Genomic DNA, 17723 nt, shown 5'->3' with positions numbered 1-17723 from the left:
CTAGTTCCGAGGCAAATTATTTCTCGCTAGTCTATTGGTTGTAATCTTACACCATGCGTCAAGCAGCCGACTGAAACTTCTGGCTGCGTCTTTAGCAATATTCCAGTGACAAAATGGAAAAAATGGAGAACGATGTATTGGATTCACTTGAAGATTTAGGGTATTTAACGACCTTGTACCATCATTTAACATTTTTCATTCTTTCATCACATTTAGTTCATCTGTCTGAACTGGGTTGCTGACAAAGCCTTTTATTATTACAGTAGATCCACGTAGTGGCGTTAGCTTTTGATGGATTAATACAGCTATGTTCGTAGTTTTTATTCACGAATAACGATGATTAATAAATGACTTGTAAAAAATACCCTATCACTTCGTTGTCATCTTAAAGTAGACCTGTCATGATGGTATGCAAGTGATTTACGCCTTCAGTGTAAATATTGTTGCACCCTTGTATATATTTATATGGGGTGGGGGAGGAAAACCTATTATGTTTTCTAATCAAAATACCTCTCACATGTGCAGTTACACAGGACCAGTATCCAGTAGTGAGGTCTTGTCTAAAGCAGTTCAAGAAGGCTCCAAATCGGTGCCATATACACAAGTAGTGGAATGGCTTGTGCAGCAAATTTCTGATTTTACAGGAACAGAAGAACGGGTTCATGCAATTGCTAGTAAGGATAATAATATAAAAAAAAATAGATAAAACCAGAGATGACCTTTTTCATGGAATAAACTTTTATTCAGATTTGTTGTTACTTGATTTTGTTAAGAATTGCACAGTCCTATTTTTTTAAATCATCATTACACATGTGCAACCTCTAATTGTTCATAAAAGCAACAACAGAGAGTTGTTTAGTACTCTTTGACTGCTCATATTTCATAGTCATTTACTCTTGATGTAAAAATAAACTATTTTCTTTACAAAATATTTACCTTTCAATTTATTCTTCATGCACTTTTTTAGCATTCTCCTTCCTTGCATAAAGAGCACTTAAAGTAATTCTTGCTCTTATTATACCCATCCATGTTTAAATTTTCAAGCTATATCTTGTTGTACATTGTTTGTAATCGTATTTACACTGTGTAGAGAATTCACTGCCTTGACATCCTTTGTTGACACTTATTATGTTTTAATTTTCCAGATGAAGATGATGCATCTAACTTTCTTTTAGAACTCAGTGGATTTCTTAGAGAATACGGTAAGATATTACATGTATTGAGAGTAATTTATAGACATGCCAAAAATTTCTGCCCCTTCCTTCCAGCACAACACCAACTTGTTGAGCTTAATGTTTGAGGATTTCTTTTTTTCATTGCTTCAAAATAATGTGTAACAGTGTTGGAACTGGAAAATTCAATATTGTCAACTATTCAGACACTGTCTAGTAGAAATATGGTACCAGGAATCACATAAGCATTGCGGTAACACCAAAATGTACTTTCATCTTTATCATGGATAACAATTCATATCTTTGGTGAGTGGCTGCTTTTCTTATTCTAGACACAGGATTCATTCCCAAAGACAAAGACACCCATGATAGATTAACATGCATGAATTTAAATGACTTATTTTAGAGCTTCTTAACTAATAATATTTGTTACAGTTGGCCATACATTTGGTATAATTTTACATTTATTTACTTTTTTAAAGGCTGTCCTTACAAAGATTTGATTGAAGGTCCAGTCAATGATAGACTAAAAACAACCACTCATTGTCTCCAGCTGCTAGGTAAGAATTCAACAATGTTTAATTTTGTTTCCCCTGCAGATATCTGTTTGTCCTCTTCAAGTAGATTTCTTCCAATTAATTCAGGCTGTTTATATCTTACCTGCTGCATCTAATCTCATCCACCTCTTTCAGAATTATCTTTCATTCACTGACTGCTCATTTTCATCGTTTATGCACTGTCTGCTTCTGTTTCGGTCAATATTCACTATGAAGGCACATGCATTGCCATCATCTTTATTTATGTTGCATGTTTTAACTTTGCAGATTATTTAACATGTGAACTGCAAGCAGTAAGAATGATTGCAAAGAAAAGACCAGGTATGCTTTTGAGCGTGAAGGACACCTCAGGCGCGCAGGTGAGTAACATAACTGTTCTCATGTAATTTTTATATTGGTTCTTTCATGTGTTGAGCATTGGGGAGAAAAGTTTACAAAAGTTTATGAAGTTTGTTCTTTTCAATATTATTTTATAAGTAACTTTTGACAGTTTCTGGCGTTTCACAGGTTTAATCAGATGTTTCAGAATAAACGTTGCTGAAGTATCTGAATCATTTTTATGTTTGTATCAGTTTCTTTCAGTAAACTTGTGATTGTCTGTTTAATTTGCTTTACTAATGTCTACTCTTTGTGGGTGCAGTCTGTTGGGAAAATCTTGACTTTACCGTTAGCATCATCAACATGATCGTTACAAACACATATTTTTTCATCAGTTGTTAATTCTGATCCCTCTCTATACAGCTGACAGTGAAGTATTTTTTTTTCTCAATAGACTGAGAGTGAAGTTGCTGGCTATATGAAGAAGATGCTGATAGCACTAGGATTTCCCAAACCACCTCCCAACATTACAGCATTTCAGCTGTTCAGCAAACTGGAGGCAAAGGTGAGCTCTTATTTTCCCATGGTTTTTACTAATGCATAAATAAAATGCTAAGAAAAAAATGTGGTGTAGTGTTTGGATGGTTGAACCAATAATTAATAATAAAGAATACTTAAGGACCCCAAAAAACTGTTTAGTAGCGATTGTTGTTTAATTTCAGATAAAGGAATTAATGGCAACCTACTCAGATCAGATTGGCAAACCGCTGTTAAAGGCTCGATTGTCAGACAAACAATGGCAATTTGTGATGGAAGCCAATGCAACTTTGGCAGAAGAATATCGCATACGACGTGAAATGTTGCTGAAACGTCTTGATGTTACAATACAGTCTTTTATGTGGTCAGATAAAGCAAAGGTAAACTAATCGATGCAAGTTTCAGAAATACGATAATGAATGAAAGCCATTTTGTTAAAACATTGTAAACAGCACCTGTAATTTAGATACAAATAGAAATCAACAACAAATTTTAAAAAGCTTTTGAATGAATGTCAAAAATTTCATTTCTAATCTTTCATTTCTGTTTAAATCATGCCTTTTTTATGCAGTATATCTGCAAAGAATGCAAAATCTTTCCTCATTTGCTTCTTTCTTAAAGTCTTCATCATTGCCTTATTTAAAACCATATAAATAACTAAAACTATACAGCTTGTACAAAACTCAGATATTGTATTTTCTTCATAATAAACCTTATTTACTGGGTTTTGTTTGTTTTTTAAGAGGGGTAAGAGAAGAAGAAATTAAGTATCGCATACATTTTCTTTAACCGTCAAATGTTTTCTTTGCCAGTCCAGTGCAGACAAAATTGCTCAAGTGTACCAACCAATCCGTGCTCAGCTTCAGGTGAAAACAACTGTTGGTATCCCAGAAATCTTAGCTGCTAGAGACAGTGAGTAGTATTTGGCATAACTAAAAATGTGTATTATTATATTTCTGCATGATTAGATGATCAATCTCAGATATGAACCATAACATTCACAGAGCTTTAATTTCACACGTTGAAATCCCTCAAGAAAGAAAGGTTAGAAAAAGGATTTTGCAAAACTTTGTATTTTCAAGTGACAGCTTCTTTTCGTTCATGTTTATCTAGTTTCACATCTTTATACAGAAAAGATATTTCTGACTTGAGATACTTGTGGCTAAGTTCCTCCACCCCTTTCAAAAAGAAAAACTGTGAAACATAACAATAATAAGAGAGAGCTTTATATAGCACTTCACTCTAACCAAAGTCAGGCTTACAGTGCTTTAGAAGACTGCCTACACTTTTACAGAGTGAAAAAAATATCTCTTATAATAACTCCCCTCTCCACTATATGCACGTCCATTGTCTAGGGGGAGAAAATCACAAACAAGCCCTACAGAGTCACAAAAGGTGCTCAGTAGAAATGAGTTATTGTGTTCATGGTCTGAGGAAGGGGACTGTAAGAGAGAGAATAAAATAAAACCAAGAGAAACAAGATGAGGTAGAGCTTCATAGAAGAACTTGTTTTGCAGATTTGACTCAGATACAGAAGACTAGCAGTGGTGATGCCAGAAAAGAGTGTGCCATTAACAAAGTTCTCATTGGCCGGGTATGTCGAACTGGTCTTAGGCTAAATAACTTTATAGTCAGACTGCATTTTTTGGTGATTGTATAAGAGAGATTTTGTTTCTCATGTTGATTCATCAGATTTAGTTCAATTGATGTGCTTCTTTTGTTCAAATATGATTTTATTACCTTGCCAGAAAAGGGTTTTGTTTCAATTCATATGCATATTCTGTGCATTTTTAGAGGCAGATGTTTGTGTAGCATAGAATCGATATGTTAAAGCTGATAAATATAGTGTTATGTGATGGTTATTTAATTGTAACTTTTGATTATTTAGTTTAGAGGATCATGAACCTTGGTTTTGGTGTTATCTAGTCACCAAAATTAACATAACCCTTTGGAGCATTTTATTAAATAATTGAAAGATGGTGTCACTTAACCTCTGCCATATGCAAATTTGACGAACATTTTGAGACTGCTGTGATTTTTAACTCTAGGCAGAAGCCTACGTGTTCATTGTTAACTCTGACATGCAAATAGTCAGCACTGACTATAGCTCTTTCTTTTCAGCTGCCATAAACAATCAGAATGTAATGTTGCCATAGTTTTGGAAATTATAAAAGCATTATGATTTAACTGTGGTCAGGTGCCAGATCGCGGAGGGCGAGCATGGGAGTTAGAACCCCCTCCCCCTGAAATGCCTGCGTTCGTCAAGCGTGATAGTGCACCACAAGGGCAGCGGCCACATAGTGAGTCCTTTCCATCTCAAACCGTCTTAATGAGCACTCTTTAACATCTTGTCTACTTTTGTGACTCTTACCCCTTGTAAGACTAAATGGAAAAAGAACACTAGTTATATTTGTTGCAAGTCATTTATGGGAAGAACACATTCATGATCACACTGTCAGTAGAACTTCTTATGATAAGGTTTTTGAAAGGAGTTTCTTATGTGAATCCCAGAGTAACATTTTAATTTGTGAAGTTTTCCCACTTCCAGTTTGTTTTTTTCATTCACAACATATATATACACACACATGCATAGACATATACCACTTTTTTATAATAAATATTTATAAAAACATTCTAAAAAAATGTTGATTACACTTTCAGGTGGGAGAGGCGGTGGAGGTGATGGTGGCCGTGGAGGCCGAGTGCAAGGAGGCTGGGGAGGGGCCAACACCCAGAGCTATGGAGGGCAGTGGGATCAGGGTGGGGGTGGTTATCAGGGTGGTGGCAAAGGAGGTGGAGGTGGATACCATGGAGGAGGAGGTTATCAGGGTGGAGGGGGAGGTTATCAGGGTGGAGGAGGAGGAGGAGGTTATCATCAGGGTGGAGGTGGTTACCATGGAGGGGGAGGCTATCAGGGTGGAGGGGGAGGTTATCAGGGTGGAGGTTATCAGGAGGGAGGAGGTGGTTACCAAGGTGGAGGAGGTTATCAGGGTGGAGGAGGAGGCTATCAGGGGAAAGGAGGGGGTGGTTACCATGGAGGTGGAGGCAGAGGAGGTAGAGGCCGTGATGATCGGGGAAGAGGAGGGAGAAGAGGTCGGCACTGAAATGAAAATTGACTCTTGGTCATAATTTATAATAATGCAACACATTGTTCTAAACTGAGGTTTCCTGCCTTTGCGAAGCTATTTAGGAATAAGTATTTGGTTGAGCAAGAGTAGGTTACTGTTCATTCAGTTATTGTGATTAGAGATGTGTTTTAACTTACAGAGCTTTAACTACATCATTATTGCTGTATTTTAAAGGGCATTAGATTTTAGAAAAAAATTGACATTCTTTTCTTTTGCTCTTGCGAAAAATCACGTGTAACACTCAAAAAGAAAAAGGAAAGACCATCGCTGAGAAGTTCCTCTGATGCAGTTTGATATAATCATGATTGTGCACTTCACAATTTGCTCTGCTAGTGTTGCTTGAAACCTCGATCGAAACAAGCTTTTATTGTTTACTTTTTAAGTGTTATGGTTACAGCAAATGCCATTGAAATAAAATATATTTTGACGTCTAGTTCTCTTCCGCACAATGCTTGGTGTCCAGAACAAGTATGAGGTACAAAGTAAGCGATAAACATTCAGATGTATATGATGCTTGACAGTACTGTCTCATGGTGCTTAGAAAGGGGAGTTAAAAGTCTTCCGTAAAAGATGTCATTCTTCATCCCTGTTGGAAAATGCATATTATCTTACGTGTTTTTACTAAACACCATGTTTTGTTACATCCACTCCCCAGCCTTTATATTAAAGTGATAGGTGATGTTTCCCAAGTCTTGCTTAATCCAGTTTAAACATTTCAGTATTTCTACACACAGTAGTCGGTGATATCTACAGAAGCGATCTCTAGATTCACTCTATACACTTGCTTTTATAAAGACTTCATGACAAATATTTAAATGTTTATACTAAGCAGTATTGCTTTGATTTATTAACTGATATCACAGTAAATGAAGGTATACAGGAAAGATTGAAAATATGCCATACTTTTTTCCTCTTCTTGGAGTATTTGTGAGCAGTTTAAAAACACTAGTTATGCTTAGCAGAAGAAATTATACACTTTTTGTTGTAGTTTGTGTTTGGACTTTTAAAGCATAAAATCCAGTTTGGGGTTCTTGTATTTTAAACTGCGTCTTTTGTTCTCTGAATGTCGTATCTAAAACCTCAATTTGGAACTTTGGTCCTTTTTTCAAAAGACTAGCTTTCTATCAAGTGTGATGTGATTTTGACCTTCATTGCATTCAGTCCTATGCACATGGATTTGTTTTTATAACTTGATGCATGGCAGTGGGGTTACTATGTAAACAGCTCTGTTGCTGCAGGAGGTTAAGCCTCTTGTTGGCTATCAGGGTACCTATGCTCATTGTATTCTCAGCGTGGTTGTTTCTGCAAAGTGTAAATTGTGCTTGAGATCATGAGGTGGCATTATGCATGCGTCTGAGAAACACTATCTTACCAGTGATAATATCCCCAGTATTTTGTTAGCAGAATGGACAACGTGTGTAAAAGAATGGAAATGCTTAAGTCTGTCAGTGTCAATGTACAATTATGACAATATAAAGACTAATTGTGGACATCGAAAGCTTTAATGTTACATGGAGGAAAACGAGATGTATACGTGGCTTACTATAAGATCACACAGTAATGGTTTGTGAGTTCCTGTAAGCAGTTTCATGAGCTAAGACAATGAAATGTTTTTGTTTAATTATTTTTTGTTGTTGTATGCGGTCAGTTGTCTTGAGCTTATTGCACCTTCATACTAAAGGCACTTGAAGGATGCAGCACTAGGAATCTTAGATTTTGTTTTAAAGTTTATGTGGTTCTATAAAAGTGAAAGAATCAAAAGCTTTTCAAATGTGACATTGGGAAAGGTATGTTCTAATGGCCATTATCCTTAACAGTAAACTCAGGCAAATTAAACAGCTTTAAAAAAAAAAAAAAAAAAAAAGAAATGGCTAGTACATATTTAGTTGGCGTACGCGAACTGTCAGGAAACCAGAACAAGGGTTTATGCCTGTGTTTTTGTGCCTGGGCTGTTTTTCTGACATACAATCTAACGGTAATGAACTTCTAGAGTACTTGTGCTGAATGCTGTACGCACTTTTGACACGGAAGCTGCGCAAATGAATGTTGGCAATAAAACCACCAACTACACTGAGATGTTGATGTTGCTAGTCGTAAAGAGGGTGTTTCTGCAAAGACGAATGTTGTGCACGAGGGAGATGGGGTGAGCGGTGCCCGTGTGCATCTTGTTCGACTCGCACGTGCGCCACGTCCTGGACCAGTGAAGTGCGTGAATAAATAGAGCTGCTGCAGGAGACCGACGGCACCACGTTCACGTGACCTCGTGCTAATGACGGCTAACTGCCGCGTTATGATCCTGTTGCTGTGATGCTCGTATGCGATGACCTTAATGAACGCGACGACAGCAACAACACGACGACAGCATTGCACGGAGGGTCTCGAGAGTCACCTCTCCTTTTACGGCTAACAATCTGTGCGCGAAGAGAAAAGAAGATGAATTCGTTTCCGAGATGGCGCGTGCGGATATATTGTACAGCGACTCGGTTTACGGTAAGAGGAGCAAGATGTCAGCCCCGGATAGCTGGCAATGGCCGATGAATAAAAAGGGTGGGGGGGGAGAGATAAGGCCCTATCGGGGTGGGGGTGTGTTGAAGGAGAGCGTGATGTGGACAAGAACGGCAGGTAATAGGTAGATGTCCGACAAAAACTCACGTGGTGTCATCGAAATATATACAACCTATAGTAGAATGCACCACTGGAGGTCAGCGGAGTATGCGATAAAATACCTTTGTGATGTCACGCGCAGATCCAAAGTACTTTTGACGGTTGTCGAGGGCCGGAGCTGTTGTCACAAAGATCTGTGCAACATCACGTGACCCAACGTCATTCAGTATATACACTGAGATGGGTTGGGTGCACCAGTGACAGTATACGCTTGTACGCCATCCCATCTCTCTCTCTGGTTTGCTACTGTTTGCAGGTCGAGAAGATCGAGATCGCTGAATACACACCCGATTTAAATAAACGTTAAATGCAACCAGATAGACTGGAGCACAGCGTGTGTGTAAGTGTGTGCTGCCAAATAAAATACAATAAAATATTGGCAGTGGCATAGGAACCTGGGGGTCAGTCGCCCCTCAAAAAAAGAGACAGAGGAGGCAAGAACGTGAAAGTCGTTCACAGTCAACATGGTTCACACACACAAAGCCGGGCATCTTCCTGCGCCACTGATACTGGATATTATAAACAAGATTTATGTAACAAAAGCCTACGCTCGGTTTAGGATTGGTGTTTCAGAAATTAATTACCACAGGAACCGTTAAGCGTTTATGAAGTACCCCGCTTTTGTTCATTTTTCCCAGAAGTTTTGGAGGATGAAATGTATTACTTTTTTGGCCCTCTTTGTGTGTGTGTGTATGATTATCACTTTTTTCTCACATTTATCTCTGATGTACAGTGTGTAGTGTCAGCAGAAGTATGTTTATTGAGGTTATTTTGAATGGATTAGTGTATTGATTAATGTCTACAGCAAGTCCATCATGTGTTGTCAAATGTTTTTGATCAGTTCTGTTTACCTTTGGTGGAGAAAGGCTCTTATAATCCTAAAGTTTTAATGAATCAAGCTTTTTCTAGATATAATTATATATATATCTAGGATTGGTGTTGTGATTGGTTTGTTTGGTAAGTGTATGAGTGATGTTTCTCTAAGATAAGGGTGTGTGAACGGGGAAGGGTAATGTGAGAAGGGTCGATATTGCTAATATAATCACCAGTTACTACAAACTGTTTTTTCTGGCCGTGAGGATATTTTATCTTTTTAAAATAGAATGATTTTTTTTTTTATATATGCTGCTGAGTGTAATGGTGTATGAAAAAGGTTGTGTGTGAAGTCGAGTATAACTGGTCTTGTTTATAACTTTAAGATCATGTCATACCCCGAGTGATTGTTCCTGAGACCCCCACCCTTGTTTTTGTATTTGGGGAAAATGTATTGAAAGAGCCCATTTCGACAAAGCTTAGAAAAGCATGGTCTTCCGTCAGTTGTGTCAGTTTTTGAAAGCGACTGTTATTTTTAAGTTTTTCACAGTCAGAGTCACCGATGTAGTAAACGTCGCAGGGCCTGGCGATGCCGGTCACGGTCTTGTTGTAAACACTGTTTGTTACTAGTCTGAACATTTTGCTCAGAATGTTTTTGGACGGATCGCTGTCTCTTTGGTGTCGTGCTCGTGACCATGTCACAAAAAAAAAAAAAAAAAGTCGTTATCTCTTTCGTTTGTATTCTTTTTGTACCATCACAAACTATCTCTCAATTACACTAGAGTAAGATACCAAAACGTTTGTCATTTACTAAGCAAAAATATTTAATATTAAGCACTTAAAACAAAGACTTTAGTTAAAGGTAATGGTATTTTATGTAGAAAAATTGTCTATCTCGTTGGAGAAATAGTCTTAAGTCTGTCAAGGGTGCTCCAGCGATAAGGAGGTATACTTGATCATAGTGTCTTGGCGACACCAGTAGAGCGGTGGTGCATTTCTGCAAAACAGTAAAAAAAAAAAAAAAATCATAAAGCTATGTAACCGACAATGTGCTTGCTAATTTTACATCTAAACGATGGAGTCAAACAATTTAGAAAAACATGGACAGCTTATTATTTATGTTGCTGATCAGCAAGACTTAAGTACTTAATTAGTAATTTATATAAACATAAAATAACGCGCAAGCCAGCATGGTATGCAGAAGATGAGTTTGTCAATAACATAAGGTGTTTTTTGTTGGGTTTTTTTGTGACCGTAGAGTTTGATGAATTGATGACTGAGTGAGATGCAAGAGGCATTTTGAATTAAGAAAAAATACTAGTTGATGTATCAATTATGCATCATTTGCTGTTTTTTTAAATCTCAACATTATGAAGTTATACACACACACAAATTAATAATAAATAAAAAAGCGCATTAAATGGCACTTTAGTTGCAACTTACATTTTGCATTGAGATCAGCTCCATGTTGTATCAGGATTATTGTTTTCATGTCTTGAGGAAATGGTCTCGAGCATTCAGCTCAACACTGGTCAGCAAAAGTTCACATTCTTCAGGACAATTTCGAGTGCGACTCGCCATGTGAAGGGTGAAGGGGAGTTTCACCAACAGTCGCTGTAGTTGACATGACAACCTATTTCAAAGCCGTTCCTTGTGACATCTAGGCACGTCCAAGCACCTGGGTAAAAATTGTCGAAAATTTTAAGATTTAGCCATTTTGAGATTACGGCATATTGTGAAAGTTCGAAGTCTGTTCTATTCACTCACCGAGTAGATTTTCATAGAACAATCTAGAAATATGTCTGTTTTGTCAATAAAAACACCCACTTCTATCCTATTTACTTTTCCCGAGCGCAGAATTAGCGACAATAGAGAATATTTGGGACTTACCAACACACTCCACCACGTGCGAAACTGGCTCACTTCGCATACCGGACGAAAGGTCATTGGTTTAAGGCCGATAGAAGGTCCCACGCTATGATACGAGCTCTTTTCTAGACTACAAAGGGCCGAAAATTTCCTTATATGGATGCATGCGTAAAATACTTAGCATACAGCCAATCAGAATTCACTAACGCCGACCTCGACGTGGTCATAACTTCGGCAGTGTTCGGGTATCCCGCAATGCAACTGTCATGGGCTCTGGATGTAAACAAATGTCGACATTAACTCACAGCTAATGCTGGGGGATTTTCTTTCTGGGACATTAACGTTAATATTCAATGTTCACTGTGCCTGTCAGACGCTCATTTCTTCTCAAAATAACACGTGCGAAAGAATAAAAACGACGAGGACATTGTTAGACCGTCGTAGCAGCTAAAAAAGTAACTTAGTGAACTGAATTCGGCTGTCGAAATCACCATCAGTCATGTTGTAAGCAAGCTGAAAATAAAGCGAAGTTTTAATTTCTGCTGCAAATCTCGGTAGTAATCAGGAGTAGATGTGAACATTTACAAATTAGAGTGAACTTGCAATGCTAGTTATTTATGTACTTTGTCAGGAATGTAGGGAAACAGGGGTGGATTTCATGTTGCGCCTTTATCCCACTTACCAGCGAATAACTAGCTTATCAGCCCTTAAGCGCAAAAAGTGGCTCCCACGTCGAAATTATTAGCGAATAAGTCGGCCTTATCGCGGGGTAAGTTATGGTCAGGGGGGACCCGCCTTTACGCGGCTATTAGGCGCAGAAAAATGGCGACTGTAGTAGCTGTGCTCTCGCTAAACAGGCGAAATCTTCGTCGAAACAGAATATTTAGGGACAACTATATCTTTACAATGATGTAGAAGTGTACACGAAATTTGAATTTCGTGGAGTTGATAAAATGTCTATTGTCTATGAGGTAGAAGATGAATTGGAAATGTCGAATCGAGGGAACAATGTTCCCTCAAGCAGACGATCGAGTATGCTTTGCACTTCGCAACGGGATCATTTTTACGTGTGTGTGTGTGCGGCGATTTGGTCGGAGTTTCCGAAGAGAAATGTCACATCGTGAGGAGAGTGACCAAACGCTACTACGACATGCTCGACGATGGATCGTCTTTCCCGACTAGCGAGAGGCAGAGAGAAGGGAAAGTTCTGTGCCAGCGGTGGTTTTTCCGAGTGTTGTTGGATACGTCGACGGGACGCATATCCACATTCAGGCGGCGAAAATAATGAGCACCAGTACGTGAATGGAAAATATTTTCATTCACTGAATGTTCAGGTAATACTTTGTAATCAATATAGTTGCCTTTTTTATTCACATATGACTAAACCTTTCGAAGTACCATAAATTGTTGCAGTATAGACTCTTCTCCAATGCCAAATCAGGAGATTTGCCAAGCATTTAATATTTTCCCCATAGACTAAAATGTTCTCTCTTCGAAAATTTTGCAGATAACATCTAATCACTTTAATATCTGTTAAACATTTTTGTAAAGCAGAAAATAGACTGCTACTACACAATCCCAAGATATTAGAATTAAAAACACTCTCATACCATTAACCAAAACTTTCTTATCATCACAATTAATAAACATGTTTTGTTTTATATTTAGTGTGGCTCATGTCAAACAATTTCAAAATGTCATCTGCTGATGCATCGATAATCCATATACCCGAAGCTTAATATTGCTATTTATATATATTTGAACAGGTTAATGTTTATCAACGTGCTTGCAAAGTGGCATCCAGGGTGTCTGCAGCCTTTGGAAGCAACTGTAGACTATTGGACAGGGTCATGCTAGGTGACAGTGGCTGCATGATAGGAGAGTGATTGTTGACACCATTTCAGCATCCTGCACCCTTGCAGGAAAGGAAATACAACACAGCACATAGCTGTACATGCAACTGGTATGTGAGTTTGCATCAAAGTTTTCACCAAATGTTTATGTTGGTCACATTAACTGTATCTATGTATAGTAAAGTCAGACTTGAACACATTTAAATATTTTTCCCAGCATGTGTATACATTGAATAGTTTTATATGGAAATAATACTGTTTGATTGAAACCTGTTTACATGTACTGTGTATACTATTTGTAAATGACAATGCCAATAATATGTTCAGCTAGTAGTTCATTTAAATCACAGTGAATGTAGTTATTGCATTGTGGTATAGCATTACATTCCAGCAGTCAGTATAAATTTCTACAGATGGTGATGATGTTGTATTTCAGGCATAGCTAAAAAGAGATGATTGTCTCTAGGGTCTGAAGATGGAACCAGATCAGGCATGTGAAGTGACTGTGTTCTCAATCGGGGAGAGCCAGACGATGATGGCAACAATAATGATGTTGGACATAACAATGATTTAAATAATGAAAATCACTACAATAAAATCAATGACACTGTTTCAGAACATGATGCTCCACAGAAAGAGCCCATGTTGCACCAGGCCAAGCTGTCAGGAACCAATCTGTTTATAGACTTTTCTTGTAAATATGTTAAACCATAATTTTATACATTTCAGAACTATTTTGATAACGAAGTTAGAACATCAACAATAGACATAGTCAACAGTTTAGATGTAGGCCCAACATGTGTTACAACAGGTCAAGCTGCTAGTATCCAGTTTATAAGTAGATTTTTCTTGTGAATACATCATAATTTTATACTTTTCTGTAGTGTTCACAATATCAGAACTATGTGACTGTAGAAATAGTTAAATTTTCATTCTTATGAAACTTAGTATCTGTTCATTCATACAGATCTCTTTAGAAAGTAGCAAATGCTTTTTAACTATAATAAATGAAAGATGCAGTTCTTCTTGACAGGACTTTTTAAAAAAATGTATGAGTTTTCCTTTATGAAATTATTACAAGGGAAAATTTCGACATAGGCTTGCAGACAGTAGTGCATGTGGTGCCTCTGCAAGTGTTTGTCAAGAGTAGCGGTCATCACTAAGACATGTTCTTAATGCTGTCACTTGGCTATTAAAATCTGATATTCTTCTTGAACAATATTTACATGTGCAACTCTTTGGAATAAATGTTTGAGGCTTCCACTCACTTTGAAGCAAAATTCTGAAGAAGAGTAAAGTATATCAGCATTAGACATTCTCGGTTAAGGAACAGGCAGAAAATACAATGAAAATGAATGATCAACTTTATTAATTCCAGCATGCATCTCTAAATGTCTGCTCATCCCAAAACAACAACAATGAAAAACCAGTGCAAGTTTCAATATTTGGTTCACAAGTTGTGCACCACAAAAATATGCAATCTTAGATTGTACATCACTCTTAAGATACATTACACTTCCACACATGCATCCTACTGAAAATTCATTTAAGGTTGGACAGGACTGCTGAGATTACAAACTATTAACAGTACTTGTCATTTCTGCAAACAGCGTTAGGTATAGCATAAAGCTGACCTGAACTTAAATTCTGCTTGACACTAATTTTCTAAGAATATATATTGAGAGTACATCTTAAACTATTTGTATCATAGACATCTACACTAGAGAACACTTCCTTTGTTAGGCCAGCATCAGGAACAGGTGCATATGAAGGCAAATCTGTAACAAACATCCAAATTGTTTCATGTATAGTAATGGCAAAGTGTGCAAAACAGATATACAGGGAACATGCCATGGGTAATGTGATGCTTAGTACATAACACTATGACGGATCTCCTGAGAAGGACAACATTATTTTTTTTCAATGTGTCATCAAACCACAAGCATAAATATTTAATGTAGTGAAAGCATAGCAATATTCTTTTATGACAGTCATGCACAATAGTGACGAAGAAGTGATTTTTGCACAGCAAAATATTCATGATTGTCTATGTACTTTGCTTTTCAATTTAATTTATGGCTTATGAGCACAAGTACATTTTTATTTGTGTGCAAAACATAAATATTGTTCTTATGATAAATTCACTGAATCAACTTATGTGATATAGCCATGCACTGTAAACTGTCATTCAACCAGCTATATGAGTCAACTGTATGTTATTAACACTTGCATTAGATTTACTGACATTTAGACATGAAATTCACTTTCAGATCATGCCAGTGATTTTTTTTTTGGGGTGGTAGAATGATGTATTTTCATATAGTACTACCCCTAGTCATCTTCCCCTCTTTCCTAAAGAAAAGACAAAAACTACACCATAAACCTTTTAATTCAAAGAGACCTGTGGGTGGAGGTATATTAAGGTGAAAAAAAATCATTTGGTATCAAACTGAATTTATTGTTAATTCTTAATAAACCATACCTGGGCAGCTGCTGACTAGAGTTATCTCAAAAACCTCTCTCTTAAACTGAAAAAAAAGTTCAATGTCTATTGCAGTATTGTTTTAAAACAAAATGTAACCGAAAAGAGCTAAAAAGAATTAAAGAAATGTTTATTTTGCCTCATCGACCCACCCACTCTCACCCCAAACACAACAGAGCAGCAAAGACTGTGACACTACCACTTCATAATTAATGGTGAAATCGAAGCTTTAAAATATTAATATTGTTATCTATGGCATAGAAAAAAGAGAAAATAATAGATACAAATAATAGTTAAATATAAGTACTGTAATGAAATTAAGTTATACCAAATATTTTAAAATAAAATCAGTAAAAGTAGTTTTTACATCACTGAATCACAATTACCGAAGTTTAAAAACTGATATTGAATAATAACAATAGAACAAACCTCTAATAATGCCCGTACTTCCCTGCTGGACCAGTTTGCTCCTCGCTGCGTTTGGAAGACGTCGGCTCCATTATTATAAAAAAAGTAAAGCTGACAAAGTTTGTTCCGCGAAAAGAGCACATCCACAGAGTTGTACAGTAAATCTGTGAGCACGCCTGTTTGTTTTTCCCGGAAGACATATTAACGTCTTCTGGACATGCGCACAAATAGGGAATCCCCCGGAACAAAGAATGTAGGTCGCAGTTCTAAATTTGCATCGCCAGTTAGCTATTGTCGGGTAAAGTCGGAAACACGAAATGCGCGGGACGCGCTGGCCTTACCAGCGAGTAGCTAATAGGGGCTGCGGGTTTTATTCGGAGGTAAGTTAAGCGCTGAACATGAAATCCACCCCAGAGCTTTACATCATTTGCACAAATAAAGGTTGGGTGGGGGAGGATTGTCTTACTCAAACCAAATATAACAAACAGAATGTGTGAAGACAATTATGTATAACATTCCTAACAAACAGAATGAAAAATGTTGTCTAGTCAAGAAAAGATAGGGCGATATTTTACCCGAAAAAACACCCTGAGATACAAGGACGTTTTAATGCAATTTGTACACGCCTATAATCGCTCCTATCATCGGAGCATCAAAAGAGCACCTGTAGAAGTCGATGCAGATAACCAGGAAGACGTGTGGCAGACGTTGTACGGTGAGCAGCAACAGCAAGAGCTTGTGACAAACACGATGACACCAGGAGACCGCGTACGAATCAGCAAAGCGAGGTCAAATATATATAACCTTTTTAAAAATTGACCTCGAGGTCATAAGGTTATAACTTTTTAAAAATTTGACCTCGCTTTGCTGATTCGTACGCGTATACCTCCCGGCATAGACAGAGGAATTCTTTACTATCAGTCGCATCTATGATTCTGAACCCACCACCTATGTCTTAAAAGGTGACCACGGGGACGAACTGCGCGGAACGTTTTACAGCCAAGAACTACAAAAGGTCGGTGCAAAAGACATGTATCGAATCGAGGAGATTTTAAAGCAGCGTGTGGGGGCAGGAGGAAGAAAGGGTAGTATTAAGTCAAATGGTACGGTTACGATGCTTCATTTAATTCTTGGATTCCGCAGTCATCGCTCACCCGGTACTGATGGAAGGCACACCACCACCACCACCACTACCACTACCACCACCAGCAGCAGCAGCAGTTCGCAAGTATATGCGCCAGCCACAGGATATCAAGCAAACTTGTGAACTGTACGTGGTCACTCTAGTTCTTGATCGCAGACGACTTCTCTTGTGTGACATGCAACCTCAAAGATGAAAAAGGGAAAGAGCTGAAGAACGTTTAAATAAAGAAGAACGAAAGAAAAAAATGAAAGTAATAAAGAGAAAAGCGAACAACCATGCACATGCCTTGAGGGAGATGCGAACCGAGGGGAGAGAACGAGGAATATGTCTCTCCTGTCCAAAACCTATAAAAATGTCGGGCTGATATCACGCCCATGCAGGTTTATATCTCAAGCAGGTAAAATAAGCTGACCGAGAAGGAAATTGACCAGGTTTCAGATGTTTATTTTGTTACTCCCTGGCACATGAACAAATAAACTTGTTTATCAAAAGATCACACACAAAGACAAGAATGCACACACACACACAGGCGTGAACATGTACAGAAAGAGAAGAGAGAAAGTTTGTCCCAGATGTGTCTGTCTTTAACGACCTCTACGATTTCAAAAAAAATTATCTTTTATTGATGTCGTTATATTTCCCAGATGATTGCATCGATCTGTACCATACTCACCTCCACCGACTCACGTGACTTGGCGCCTTCTCTCGTTGCAAGACCTTATGAGCAAACCCATCTTTAAAATGGAAAAAAAATCTCCCATCAGTAACTACCATTACA

The 17723-nt window shown here is 37.7% G+C and overlaps 1 protein-coding gene and 3 long non-coding RNA genes across 5 annotated transcripts; 2 read left to right on the top strand and 2 right to left on the bottom strand.

Annotated features, from left to right (window-relative positions):
* Positions 1 to 33: 33 nt before the first annotated feature.
* Positions 34 to 7774, top strand: LOC112570835 (protein FAM98A-like). Its single transcript, XM_025249475.1, has 11 exons — positions 34 to 160; positions 526 to 674; positions 1146 to 1202; positions 1655 to 1732; positions 1997 to 2088; positions 2502 to 2612; positions 2770 to 2964; positions 3397 to 3496; positions 4102 to 4178; positions 4782 to 4884; positions 5246 to 7774. The coding sequence occupies exons 1-11, from the start codon at positions 114 to 116 to the stop codon at positions 5686 to 5688; spliced, it is 1452 nt and encodes a 483-aa protein (XP_025105260.1). The 5' UTR covers positions 34 to 113; the 3' UTR covers positions 5689 to 7774.
* Positions 7071 to 11418, bottom strand: LOC112570836. Its single transcript, XR_003100711.1, has 3 exons — positions 11080 to 11418; positions 10633 to 10867; positions 7071 to 10186 (listed from the first exon to the last, which is right to left on the bottom strand). It is a non-coding gene; the product is annotated as an uncharacterized LOC112570836 (long non-coding RNA).
* Positions 11419 to 11694: 276 nt separating this feature from the next.
* On the top strand, positions 11695 to 13934 carry LOC112570577. 2 transcript variants are annotated; one of them, XR_003100655.1, is made up of 3 exons: positions 11695 to 12392; positions 12825 to 13021; positions 13378 to 13934. It is a non-coding gene; the product is annotated as an uncharacterized LOC112570577 (long non-coding RNA). The 2 variants fall into 2 exon arrangements; XR_003100654.1 differs by lacking the exon at positions 13378 to 13934 and adding an exon at positions 13348 to 13366.
* Positions 13935 to 14143: 209 nt separating this feature from the next.
* On the bottom strand, positions 14144 to 15870 carry LOC112570639. Its single transcript, XR_003100670.1, has 3 exons — positions 15823 to 15870; positions 15394 to 15439; positions 14144 to 14689 (listed from the first exon to the last, which is right to left on the bottom strand). It is a non-coding gene; the product is annotated as an uncharacterized LOC112570639 (long non-coding RNA).
* Positions 15871 to 17723: the final 1853 nt, after the last annotated feature.

This window comes from Pomacea canaliculata, linkage group LG8, assembly GCF_003073045.1.
Source record: "Pomacea canaliculata isolate SZHN2017 linkage group LG8, ASM307304v1, whole genome shotgun sequence".
Lineage (NCBI taxonomy): Eukaryota > Metazoa > Mollusca > Gastropoda > Architaenioglossa > Ampullariidae > Pomacea > Pomacea canaliculata.
Note: the sequence above shows the minus strand (reverse complement) of the source record. Positions and strands in the feature narration are given on the sequence as shown.